The sequence below is a fragment of the Salvelinus alpinus genome, chromosome 32 (assembly GCF_045679555.1).
Source record: "Salvelinus alpinus chromosome 32, SLU_Salpinus.1, whole genome shotgun sequence".
In the NCBI taxonomy this organism is placed as follows: Eukaryota; Metazoa; Chordata; class Actinopteri; order Salmoniformes; family Salmonidae; genus Salvelinus; species Salvelinus alpinus.
Genome location: NC_092117.1, coordinates 6,116,455 through 6,129,821, shown reverse-complemented (window position 1 = coordinate 6,129,821; position 13,367 = coordinate 6,116,455). Strand labels below are relative to the sequence as shown.

Below are 13,367 nucleotides of genomic sequence, written 5' to 3'. Positions count from 1 at the left end.
TCGGGGAAAGGACTTTATAAGGTATCGAAAGCATTCCACAGGGATGGTGGCCCATATCGACTCAAATGCTTCCCACATTTATGTCAAGTTGGCTGGATGTCCTTTGGGTGGGGGACCATTCTTGATACACACAGGAAACTGTTGTGAAAAACCCAGCAGCGTAGCAGTTCTTGACACGCTCAAACTGGTGCACCTGGCAACTACTACCCTACCCCGTTCAAAGGCACTTACATCTTTTGTCTTGCCCATTCACCCTCTGAATGGCACACATATACAACCCATGTCGCAAGGCTTAAAAGTCCTTCTTTAACCCGTCTACTCCCCTTCATCTACACTGATTGAAGTGGATTTAATAAGGGATCATAGCGTTCACCTGGTCAGTGCATATCATGGAAAGAGCAGGTGTTCCTAATGTTTTGTATACTCAGTGTATCTATATTGCATCACTCAACTCAAACATGCATGCATTTTTCAGCATTAAATGAAAACAAAAAAAAAGTATAATTGGGCTTGCTACAAAGATAAAGTATGAGAGAAGAGGTCCAGCAATATGCCTTTATTTCAGTGCTCGCTCTTAAACAATGCTTAAAGACAGTAATTACAACTTATTGAATGCAATAATTTCACACATCCGAGTATCCTGTGTTGATTTCCTCCTTTCTCCTGCATTGTTTAAGCCTGTCAGCAAAAAGCCTTTATTCACAGTACTAATTATCTTAAGAGAAACTCTGCCTGGTGTCCTTAGTCCATCATTACTCCGCCCACAAGATCCCACCAAACCCCAGTGATTCCACAGGTGATAATATACATCATTTTCAAGATTTGTTTATTGAAAGCAAAACTGCACATAAGACAATGAGTGAGTCATCTCCAACATCCTCACAGGAAAACAATCACAACCAAGCTCGAGCGTCACATTACACTTAAAACAGTGCAAAGAGCTGTATCAAATACTTTCATTCAACATAAACATGTAACAAAGGTCAAATTGACCGTCACACCGTGACTGGATCTGTTTACATCGTCTGGGCAACTTGAGAGAACAGAGGGATCATTCGACATCCACCTACTGTACATCATTTGACATCATCACTGTAACAAAATTCACAACATGTTCAAAATTGGATTGTAATCAATTGGCTCAGTGACTTGATATAATGCGCAGGCTAACGCAGATACAGCAGCAACATGGGTAGACTGACGCCATCATTTGTGGAGTCTCAATGCAACTTTTAATAACAGGGAATAAAAACATTGTGAATCATCTTGTAGCATGCTTGGCAAATAGGATTTGGTTCGATAACAACTCAATAAAAGCGAAATGTAAATCCTTAAAAAAAAAAAGACCTACACAACCTTTTCAGTTATAACTTAAACTTTACTCAAAATGTAACGGAACATGCATTGTTGCTGTTTGTACCCATTGAGAAAGAAATCCTATGTTATGCCGGCCATATTTTATTCTGTAAGTTCCAGATGAACAAGACTTGGAGGTGGATTGGTTTAAAGTTGCCATGGTAGACATTTAAAATGTTAAGTCGACTAGCGGGACATTTAGTTGTGTGCCGAGATTAAAGACAAGCCCCTTTAGCTTAAAAATCACTGGGGAGAATCAAGACAGACCTGACTGATACAAAAGAGACACAATATTAGTTAAACAAGAGACAGATATCAAGTGTTCTACACAACAACAACAAATGAGGAATAAGAGCAGCAGCAGACTGTCAGTTACTCAATCAGATCAATAAGACCAATAAGAGATCCGGGTGGTTCTGGTTAGAGATCAGGGCCATGTTCATTAGGAACAAAAAAAAAAAACGGAAAAGGGAGGGACTTCCTAGATTTGTCCAATCAGAAACGATCCTTTTAGTTTTCCATTGTAAAATATATGTCTTTTTTTTTTGCATCGCATGCCCTAATGAACACGACCCATGATTGACACAGTATACAATATGTGGTCAAACTGGGATTCATGCCCATCCACCTGTTTTTTTAAATATATTTTTTATTTAACCTTTATTTAACTAGGCAAGTCAGTTAAGAACATATTCTAATTTACAATGACGGCCTACCCCGGCCAAGCCCTAACCTGGACGATGCTGGGCCAATTGTGCGCCGCCCTATGGGACTCCCAATCGCGGGCGGTTGTGACACAGCCTGGAATCGAACCAGGTCTGTAGTGACGCCTCTAGCACTGAGATGCAGTGCCGTAGACCGCTGCGCCACTCGGGAGCCTAAAATGGCATCGGTTAGGCAACTTGAATATCCCAACAAAGCAGAGTAGAAGGCACACTTTAATGGAAAAATAAGCACAAACCCATTAAACCTCATAGTATCTTAGCAATAATGAAGATTCATTTACCATCAAAAACTGAAAGAACAATGATGCACCATCATGAACTCACTGTGCTTTTCAGAAGAGGCAAAGAAATCGTGTCCACTACAACTCGTGGGTCAAAAATGAGCCCATGCTTACGCTCACCCAATTCACATAGCATCAGAGAATCTTCGTCATTCACAGTGTTTTGTCAATTTGGGTTGAACCAGGTCGCTAACGGTCAGAGCATCTGCAACAAAAAAAAACCCAGTTATTCATATTTGTGTACATATTTTTTCAATACGCCTGATTATGAATTATGATGCAAATAAAGTAAAATTTTTAAAGTCAATAGCAAGCAATAGTATGCATCCTTCTTACTCTATGCAGACTACTCGCTGGCTCTCTTGCGAGACTGGTCACCTCTGCAAAACAAAAAGAAAGCTTAATCAAAAACCAGGGCTGTGTTCATTTGAGACAACGGAAGAAAATGGTCCGAAATGGGGATGCACCATCTGAACTTGTCTAATAAGAAACGCTCATTTTTGTTTTCCAGTGCAAAACGTTTTCCTAATGAACACAACCGTGGTGGGAGGTCCTTTGTTTTTCGCTAAACTCTGACTTATAACACTCACCTGGGAAAACCATTCAGAGATAGCTCCATTTGTAGTTTCTGGTCACGAGCAGCATAGTCAGACAGCTGGGATTCCACTGTTGGCGGGTTGATTTGAGGAATGAATCCAGAGAAGAGAGCTGGGGCTAAATGTGCCCAATCTGAAACAGGTAGCCAATAGTCATTGTGGGAGACCCACAAATAGTGCTCAAATGCATATTTCTACAATCGTGCTTGACAGGTACAGTAGTTAAACATCATTTTACAAGTGGATGAAACTATTTCGTTGGCAGCATGTGCTGTAGCATTTGAAAAAGACAGAGAAAGCGCTCACCGGGCCAAAGAGTATACAGGCCTTTCACCACACTAGCCATTGTTGAAGGTCTGACTTGAAAAGGCATGGAATGGGCTTCGAGGAGAAGAGCTAAAGGAAAAACAGAGAAAGAAAGAAAAGATCATTAACAACGCAATTTTAAAAGATGAGTCGTACGCTAAATAGTTTTGGGTTTGGATTGCAAGGCGTGGTGTCAGTTCACCAGTCCACTGTACTCACGTATTAACGTGTTAACATGTTTTTCTGCAACATGATCGGTAAAAAGCTTCATGAGATCTTCTCGCAGGTCTCGGTTTAGCTTCGTTTCAATGTAGAACTTATTCTTAGAAATCAAGAAGAAAAACAGGCTTGTATGAAAGGAGTATACGATTACGGTCTGTTCTGATCATTGACGGAGTAGGATTCATCTGTATCCGGGAAACTGGCCCAAAGAGATCTAATGTAAGGCATATTCCAAAGATGAGCAGCTTATATGGATACATACCATGTAGATGAATACGGGAACAATGCATTGAAGCGCATCTGTGTACCGAGTCAGAGCAATGTTGAAATTCTCAATGAAATTCCCTGGTGGACTAATCTGATAACATGTGGAAAAAATATCAGTGTTAATTTACTTATCAGGTTATTACGCACTTTTTTGGCGTGAAACAGGAGATACTATCTGTACAAAAAACATTTTTGTTTTGTTTTCCGTTGCAAACCTTTTTGGTACAGTATGGTACATAGAACCCAGGTTCTATGTTTTCACTTACTTGAAGATCAGAAGAGACTTGTCGAAGATGGGTAGTAATCTTCAGCATCAAGTCTTTGTACAGTAGCTCAGAGTGCTGTTGACAAACACACTTGTACACACAACTGAAATAGGGAAAGAAAAATAACTATTAAAAACGGATCCAATTGTAACGTCTCCCCTCTAAGGTCTCAAACATGAGTACGGCAGTTCCTTGTGTTCATTTCTTTCAAAGCTACATAAGAAATCAACACAGTCACACTGTTTGAGTCTCACCTGTAGATCTGCTCATATGAAATGGAGATGTGGTCCATGGGGTTTTGTATTAGCAGGTGGTCAATGGCTTTCTCCAGGTTCGGCCAGTATGTGGTTCTATAGTCCTCTTCGGTCATTGCATTCATTACTGAACCACACAATGATAAAGAGGTTATTTTCACAACAACTTGAGCCGTTAAAAATATATATCTTGATGATTATGGGGGTCAATTACTTTATGTCAAGCCATGGAAATGTTAGAAGCATTAGTTTGCCGTTCGCGAAGAGAATAAATATGTTTATTCTACCAAGACACGAGGAGCGCGCATGACAAGGACAGCTAGAGCGCACCTGATTGGTAGGGCTGAGCATTAATAGTAATTGAAAATGGTGAAAAACATCACTACATTCCCATAAAAAAAATTGTTAATATAGCTGTAATACTATAATGTGATCCATTTAAGTCTGATTAATATTGTAAGGCCAAATATTGTAGTTGCGCAACATTGCGATGTTGACGCATGGTTCATTTTCATATATTTTGAATCTATAGCATTGATTATTCAAATTGACACGAACATGAAATTATGGCTGATAGTACATTTGTTGAAAGTAACAAGCATTACAAACCAGAAACATGGAGATAAGACAGATATTGTGCAGTTCTTGCCAGATGTTACTTCCGTCCCAAGTCTGTTACTCCCACCGAGCAGGCAAGTACAAGAGTAACATTGCAGTAGTTCTGTTCAGTCTATTTCATTTCAACTCCTTTACCCTAGAAATGTAATTACATTTGCTAATGGTGGAGGACATACATTGCATTCGGAAAGTATTCAGACCCCCTTGACTTTTTCCACAATTTGTTACGTTACAGCCCTATTTAAAACTGATTTGTTTTTTTAATTCTCTCAATCTATACCCAATACCTCACAATGACAAAGCAAAAACAGGCTTTTAGAATAGTTTGCAAATGTAAAAAAATAAATAAAAATATCACAATTACATACAGTATTAGTCAAAAGTTTGGACACACCTACTCGTTCAAGGCTTTTTCTTTATATAGACATCAAAACTATGAAATAACACATATGGAATCACATAGTAACCAAAAAGTGTTAAACAAATCTAAATATATTTTATATTTGAGATTCTTCAAAGTAGCCACCCTTTGCCTTGATGTCAGCTTTGCACACTCTTGGCATTCTCTCAACCAGCTTCACCTGGAATGCTTTTCCTACAGTCTTGAAGGAGTTCCCATATATGCTGAGCACTTGCTGGTTGCTTTTCCTTCACTCCGCGGTCCAACTCATGCAAAACCATCTCAATTGGGTTGAGGTTGGGTGATTGTGGAGACCAGGTCATTTGATGCAGCACTCCATCACTCTCCTTGGTCAAATAGCCCCTACACAGCCTGGCGGTGTGTTTTGGGTTATTGTCTTGTTGAAAATCAAATGACAGTCCCACTAAGCAGAAACCAGATGGGATGGCTTATCGCTGCAGAATGCTGTAATAGTCATGCTGGTTAAGTGTGCCTTGAATTCTAAATAAATCACTGACAGTGTCACCAGCAAAGCAACCCGACACAATCACACCACCTCCTCGCTTCACGGTGGGAACCACACATGCGGAGATCATCTGTTCGCCCACTGTACTCTGCGTCTAACAAAGACACGGCAGTTGGAACCAATTGACAGATTTCCACCGGTCTAAGGTCCATTGCCCGTGTTTCTTGGCCCAAGCAAGTTTCTTCTTCTTATTGGTGTCCTTCAGTAGTGGTTTCTTAACGGTAATTTGACCATGAAAGCCTGATTCACGCAGTCTCCTCTGAACAGTTGATGTTGAAATGTGTTTGAGCTGTTCTTGCCATAATATGGACTTGGTCTTTCACCAAATAGGGCTATCTTCTGTAAACCACCCCTACCTTGTCACAACACAACTGATTGGCTCAGACGCATTAAGAAGGAAAGAAATTCCACAAATTAACTTTTAACAAGGCACAGCTGTGAATTGAAATGCATTCCAGGTGACTACCTCATGAAGCTGGTTGAGAGAATGCCAAGAATGTGCAAAGCTGTCATTAAGGGAAAGGGTGTCTACTTTGAATAAACTATATTTTGATTTGTTTAATACTTTGGTTACTACAGACATGAAGCTTGGCATTCAGGCCAAAGAGTTCAATCTTGGTTTCAACAGACCAGATAATCTTGTTTGTCATGGTCAGAGTCCTTTAGGTGGCTTTTGGCAAACTCCAATAGGCTGTCGTGTGCCTTTTCTTGAAGAGTGGCTTCTGTCTGGCCACTCTACCATAAAGGCCTGATTGGTGGAGTGCTGCAGAGATGGTTGTCCTTCTGGAAGGTTCTCCCATCTCCACAGAGGAACTCTGGAGCTCTATCAGAGTGACCATCAGGCTCTTGGTCACCTCCCTGACCAAGGCACTTCTCCCCCGATTGCTCAGTTTTGCAGGGCGGCCAGCTCTAGGAAGACTCTTCTTCCTAGTCTTCTTCCAAACTTCTTCCATTTATGAATGATGGAGGCCACTGTGCTCTTGGGGACATTCAATGCTGCAGATATTTTTTGGTACCCTTTCGCAGATCTGTGCCTCGGACACAATCCTGTCTCTACGGACAATTCCTTCAAACTCATGGCTTGGTTTTTGCTCTGACATGCACTGTCAACAGTGGGACCTTATATATAGACAGGTGTGTGCCTTTCCAAATCATGTCCAATCAATTGAATTTACCACAGGCGGACTCCAATCAAGTTGTAAAAACATCTCAAGGATGATCAATGGAAACAGGATGCACCTGAGCTCAATTTCGAGTCTCATAGCAAAGGGTCTGAATATTTATGTAAATATGATATTTCCATTTTTAATACATTTGCAAAATTCCCCAAAAACCTATTTTCGCTTTGTCATAATGGGGTATTGTGTAGATTGTTGTGGATTTTTACTTTATCCATTTTAGAATAAGGCTGTAACGTAACAAAATGTGGAAAAGGTCAAGGGGTCTGAATACTTCCCAAATGCACTGGATATAAGTTGTTTTCCATAAAATATTTTGTAATTATGGGAGAGAAAAAAAGTTGTCCCGTTTCTCTCCAAAGTCATGTAATATGAAGTGAAAACTGCAGGTTTCAAACAATTAAGGAACAGGAAAAATAGTGATGCTAATTATAGGCTATAACAGTCTTCTGTCAGATGGAAAGGCTTTCTTTAAATCCTTCTCAATTTAATTTTAACTAGCTACAAATGTAGCATATGCCTACCAGAATGATATCACGACTATTTGCATCAATCCACTGGCAATTTGTTTTTACGAACTCCATCTCGTGCGCACTGCAGAAACATGCTAACCAAACAACAGTGCTAGGTGCCTGCGCACTTGTGACAGAGTAAAAATCTTTTAAAAAATAAAAAAAGTGAAAAACCTGTAACCTGCGTATTTCTCACTCAGTTGACATCCATTTCAATAGCAGGCCTACTATTAGCCTACTTGCACAGTACAGCTTGGTTTGGCATAGCCCAATATTGGACTAATGGAGCCTAACGTTAAGTTACTCCTTAGTCCAATGACCTTAAAATTACCTCTTTAAAAGGGCAAATTGCCTATGGAAACCATCTAAACTTGAATCGATTCTCAATTCCTGTACAGTTCTGAAACATAAATCCCTCTACTTTCATATCACATCAAAAGAATTTCACAAAAGCCAAATACACACTTACTGTACACTGTTTTAACACAGTTGCAGCTGACAGTATTTTACAGTGACAACACCTTTGAGGCGTCTGTCTTCCGTTGACATACGTGTTCAGAGAGGCAGATAGCTAATTAGCACAGGTAGTCCACTCTGTCTTCTGAAAACAAGTCTTGTAACATGGAAATATGACCATGTGGAAACCATAACCCTATAAAAAGGTACGTATGAATTTAACCTTTTGTTTTTAGAAAATAATTTATTGGGGATATTAAAGATAAGGTCCTTATGCTTCCAAAACCAAACCGAAAGCGTTGCATGTTAATGTTCAGACTGAACTTTGCACTCTTAACAAAACTTCCACCTACAGAAGACGCCTTCATCCAATGACTTATGTGTAATGTAATGGAACTGAGAGTCATGATCGAGGGCTAGGGTTGGACCAAAATGTGATTCAGAGTACATGCCACCTTTGCTCATAGAACTTTTCCCACGGAGCTTTTCCTTCGACGGGTGAGCCGTTAGTGAAATTTTGTATACTCACTTCTCCAGGCACCACTACACCACTGATTCCAAACAAGGACCTTCCAACCATAGGGTGCAAAGGTCATAACAGTCATTAACGCTTGTCTGCTTCCTGGGGCAAGTAAAAAACATTGTTAGACAAGCAGATTATAGCTGTATCGCACAAGTTGACTGCTCCACGGCTTCCGTTTTTCCCCAAACTTTTACAGATGCACATTTGAGAGCATCCAGTTGGGCAAAATAATTTTTTTTGGGGGGGGGGTTGCCTGTTTTGCATGTTATTTTGGCATTAATACATGTCACATATCAGTTTGCAAACAGTGTAAAACAAATTATAATCATTGAGTTAATAAAGCCGCATACAAACATGGTCTCTTTTTTGCTTTTTTGAGTAAGGTAGCTCCAAAATTAAGTTGTTTCAGCCTAGCTCAGTGCTTTCTGTTGTGGTGGGGCAGCCAGCGGAAAATACGGAGCTTAGGGGCTGGCAACGTTCTCTAGTTGCACCGTGATTGGCTCAGTGTTCTGTCACTCATGGGGACACTACGTGTGGTCACAGATAAAATGACGTCAAATCACATTATATCTACAGTAGCTTTGATTGGACTAATCAAGTCAACATCATACTTTCAAAATCTTAGCTAGCAGTCATCATGATTCAAGACGACAATCCACTAGCAAATCCTTTTCAATCCTTGTCATATGAAGAGAAATTATGAAGAGAAATTATAGATATAACATATTGGGGCATTGGACATAAACAAGTTGCAAATCGCAAAATCAACAATGAGTGGTTTGGAAGAAATCAGTGCCCAGAGTAAACTGCCTGCTACTCAGTCCCAGTTGCTAATATTTGCATATTATTAGTAGATTTGGATAGAAAACACTCTGAAGTTTCTGAAACTGTTTGAATTATGTCTGTGAGTATAATAGAACTCATATGGCAGGCAAAAACCTGAGAAAAAATCCAACAAGGAAGTGGGAAATCTGAGGTTGGTCGTTTTTCAACTCATTCCCTATTGAAGATAGTGGGATATGGGTCATGTTGCACTTCCTAAGGCTTCCACTAGCTGTCAACAGTCTTTAGAACCTTGTCTGATGCTTCTACTGTGAAGTGGGGCCGAATGAGAGGGTAATGAGTCAGAGGTCTGGCAGAATGCTTTGAGCTCATGACGCTCGTTCACGTGAGAGCGAGCTCTGTTCCATAGCTTTTCTACAGACAAAGGAATTCTCCGGTTGGAACATTATTGAAGATTTATGTTAAAAACATCCTAAAGATTGATTCTATACTTCGTTTGACATGTTTCGATGGACTGTAATATGACTTTTTGTCTGAACTTTTGCCTGGACCTGCCCGCGCGTCGTGAGTTTAGATTGTGTACTGAACGCGCGAACAACAAGGAGGAATTTGGACAAATTATGGACTTTATGGAACAAATCAAACATTTATTGTGGAACTGGGATTCCTGGGAGTGCATTCTGACGAAGATCATCAAAGGTAAGTGAATATTTATAATGCTATTTCTGACTTATGTTGACTCCAACATGGCGGATATCTTCTTGGGTTGTGTTGGTCTCTGAGCGCCGTACTCAGATTATTGCATGGTTTGCTTTTTCCGTAAAGTTTTTTTGAAATCTGACACAGCGGTTGCATTAAGGAGAAGTATATCTTTAAATCTGTGAATAACACTTGTATCTTTTATTAATGTTTATTATGAGTATTTCTGTGATTTGATGTGGCTCTGTGCAAATTCACAGGATGTTTTAGAGGCAAAGCCAAATGTAAACTGAGGTTTTTGGATATAAATATGAACTTGATCGAACAAAACATACATGTATTGTGTAACATGTTGTCCCGGGAGTGTCATCTGATGAAGAATATCAAAGGTTAATGATTAATTTTAACAATTTCTGCTTTTTGTGACTCCTCTCTTTGCTTGGCAAATCGCTGTATGCTTTCTGTGACTAGTTGCTGACCTAACATAAATGACATGTTCTGCTTTTGCCGAAAAGCTTTTTTGAAATCGGACACTGTGGTTGGATTAACGAGAATTTTATCTTTAAAATGGTGTCTAATACTTGTATGTTTGAGAAAATTGAATTATGAGATTTCTGTTGATTGAATTTGGCGCCCTGCAATTTCATTGGCTGTTCCGCTAGCGGAACCCCAGTCCTAGACAGGTTAAGGGTCTCTTTTCCAACATTCAACATTGGCCATGCTGTCAATCCAGCATGACTTCTGCCACTTTCAAAACAACTGGAAACTCGGAAATATCAGACTTCAGTGAGTTCAATACAACTGGGAACTGGTCAAAAAAAAAAGAGCTCCGACTGGGAAAATACGTTTTGAACGGTCATCCAACTTGGAATTCCAAGTCGGGAACTATGGCCTCTTTCTAGAGCTCTGACCTGAAGATCACTACCGTCATGATTGGACTTTGTTTTTTCAGTTCCCAGTTTTCTTGAAAGCACCATAAATCCAGAGAATGCCAGACTTTGATGACAAAGTTTGATGACACAATTTGCCCATGAAGGACTGCCGCACCACCTTCCTGTTCAAGTGAGCACAGTACAACAAGGTGAGTCCAAAAATGTCTTCTATGCTGCTGCATAAATGATGTAATATGCCAGGGAGATATGTATACTGTAGCTAAGAAAGTTATACTAAGTGTATGTTTTGTAGTAAGCTGTTAGTAGCCCATGCACCTCACCCTAATAATTTGGTTCCTTTCCCCTTCATAATTTAGCCTATTGTTTTGACTTGGTGGTGCACATGTAGCCTATAGCCTGTTTTAGAGAAATGTCATCATTGAATATTGTAAGAGCTTTCATTGTCTGCTTAGATGCCCACTTTTTGTTATTCTACGGTTCTGACTTGGTGTACAGGGAGAATACCATAAGAACGGCCCATGTTCTGAATTCTTTCGCTGTACTTTTCAAAAGTGCTGAACAAATAGTTATATTGACTATGTCCGTCCTAATAGAAATTACAGATTGCCTCTCAATTGTCAGTAAAAACCACATTTGTTTAAGCAAGTCAGCCATATCAGCTGTGTTTTTTAAAGGCACTAAATGAGGCTGAATGAACTGTTTCGCTGCCAGACAAAGCTCCGCTGATAGCCAGGTGTAACAGTGCTAAGGTGTTTGGACAGCTGTTGGGACAGCTTTATGTAGGCCCTAACATTTTGTGGGCACCGTTTGTCACCGTTGTAGTCCAACTAATGTATTGTGGCTTTGCTGGCATGCAAAGCCACCACCAAGATTTACATGCTAAAATCGCCACTGCTCCTATGTTGTCAAGATCTCCCCTGAACACTGAATATTTTAACCTTACAATTAGATAAACATCTTAGTTAGCTACTTCACCCATCTTAGCCATTTGATCTCTGGTTCACTGAATGAGGGAATTATTTTATTAAGACAAGTACTTGGTTGTAATTGTAATGTTTGCAGGGTGGCGAACCCTCCTCCTGGAGAGTCAAGGAGAGCTACTGGGTGTGCAGGCTTTTGCTCCAGACCTGCTTCGAACACACCACATTGTAAAAAAAAAAAGCAGCTGCTCAACAGGACCTTAATAAAACCGACTCTGGTGTGTTTGAGCAGGGGTGGATAAAAAGCCTGCGCACACCCAGTAGCTCTCCAGTTTGAGGGTTGACAGATCAAATGTGTTTTTATACAGTATCCCACCAGTACAGTATTTTACGTTGTGGGGGGTTAAGTGCCTTACTCAAGACCACAATGAAAGGAAATATCAACTGCCTTCCATTGTCAATACCAGAATGAAAGTTATTTAGCGCTTCCTTGCGTCATACAACACAATTTGTCACCTTTTTGGACCATGGTGTTACAGACCTTTTTTTGATGGGGGACAAGTGACTTGAGCTTTGGACAGCTATAACAATCAGGACAAGTGGCTAAAAAAGTGAATATCAGGCCCTGACAGTAGCCAAACTACTCCACTGACGGGTAGGCCAAAGGCAATGCAATGGCAATAACTTCATTGCATGGCAAGCTACATCCCCATCCCATGCCATGCCAATCCAAAACATGATAAACAAACATTAGGCTGTCATAATTAGCGCTTTTAATGCGGATGCCTTCAACTTACGAAACTTTGAGGCTGAGTTCAGGGTCAGTTTCCCTGCGATGGAAGCCGACGATGGGCTGTCAGTCTCGCTGGTGTCACTGTTCACGCTGCTCGAGTCTGAATCCATGAACTTTAAACCGCTGCTGGAACTGGAACAAACCTTTGAGTGGTTCTCCTGCGCAGCTACATCTCGCGTGGCTAAAACCGGCGAGATAGATAGGGGTTGGGGTACATCTGACAGTTCGTTCCCGAGATAGAGGACTTGTCCACTGGCACTGTTCGCACAGTAGTTATGGTTGTAGTCGTCATTTAGAACAAAACAGTCGTCTTCCATGTCCTCCATGCTTTAGCCTTGCAAGTTGTTTGAGGAAAATCTTCATGAATTTGAAGTTAGATTTGAAAATGAGTGTTTTTAGAGCACCATCCCTTTGCACCGTGTACGCTAGCTGCTGCATGGAGAACTGTTTTACGACACTTTGCAGTATTTTCTTTTAGGCAGAGCCTGAACTGGGGCAGAAGGGCAATGTAGTTAAAATCATGCAATGACTACAAGGTGCGTTCAGTTCACTTGAACGTTAACTACACTGCGGAACGATTTGGTCGTTGCCCCAAAACGTTCTTGAACAGACTTCGCGATACGTTTTCTGCCGTTTAGTGTATGGCGAGGTGTAGCCAGAGATATAGAAAGGAGGAGATAGCAATCCAAATTGGAATTGAATGGCGGAACGTGTAACGCCTTACCAAGCAGACTGTCGACCAATTGCGTTCACGTTGTCATGGTGCGTCACGCGGTTACCCAACGAATCGTCA

General features: G+C 40.6%; 1 protein-coding gene across 3 annotated transcripts; it reads right to left on the bottom strand.

Annotated features, from left to right (window-relative positions):
• Positions 1-809: 809 nt before the first annotated feature.
• Positions 810-13,263, bottom strand: cacul1 (CDK2 associated cullin domain 1). 3 transcript variants are annotated; one of them, XR_011672334.1, is made up of 10 exons: positions 12,579-13,263; positions 4,274-4,400; positions 4,020-4,122; positions 3,749-3,844; positions 3,484-3,586; positions 3,265-3,354; positions 2,953-3,091; positions 2,699-2,742; positions 2,483-2,567; positions 810-2,292 (listed from the first exon to the last, which is right to left on the bottom strand). XR_011672334.1 is itself a non-coding variant. In XM_071379832.1 (9 exons), exons 1-8 carry the CDS (start codon positions 12,898-12,900, stop codon positions 2,709-2,711), a joined length of 1,014 nt encoding a protein of 337 aa, XP_071235933.1. In that variant the 5' UTR covers positions 12,901-13,263; the 3' UTR covers positions 810-2,567; positions 2,699-2,708. The 3 variants fall into 3 exon arrangements, 1 of the variants encoding a protein (XP_071235933.1); XR_011672335.1 differs by having other exon boundaries at positions 810-2,234; XM_071379832.1 differs by having other exon boundaries at positions 810-2,567.
• Positions 13,264-13,367: the final 104 nt, after the last annotated feature.

What these genes read in the sequence shown, in the direction of transcription:
- cacul1 (XM_071379832.1), bottom strand. Translation starts at nt 12,900, where the DNA reads ATGGAGGACATGGAAGACGACTGTTTTGTTCTAAATGACGACTACAAC. An exon ending in GAACTCAGCCTCAAAGTTTC is followed by an intron (nt 4,401 to 12,578) that starts GTAAGTTGAAGG and finishes TGTGTGGTTCAG; the next exon opens with TAATGAATGCAATGACCGAA. An exon ending in TCTCTGAATGGTTTTCCCAG is followed by an intron (nt 2,743 to 2,952) that starts GTGAGTGTTATA and finishes TTTGTTTTGCAG; the next exon opens with AGGTGACCAGTCTCGCAAGA.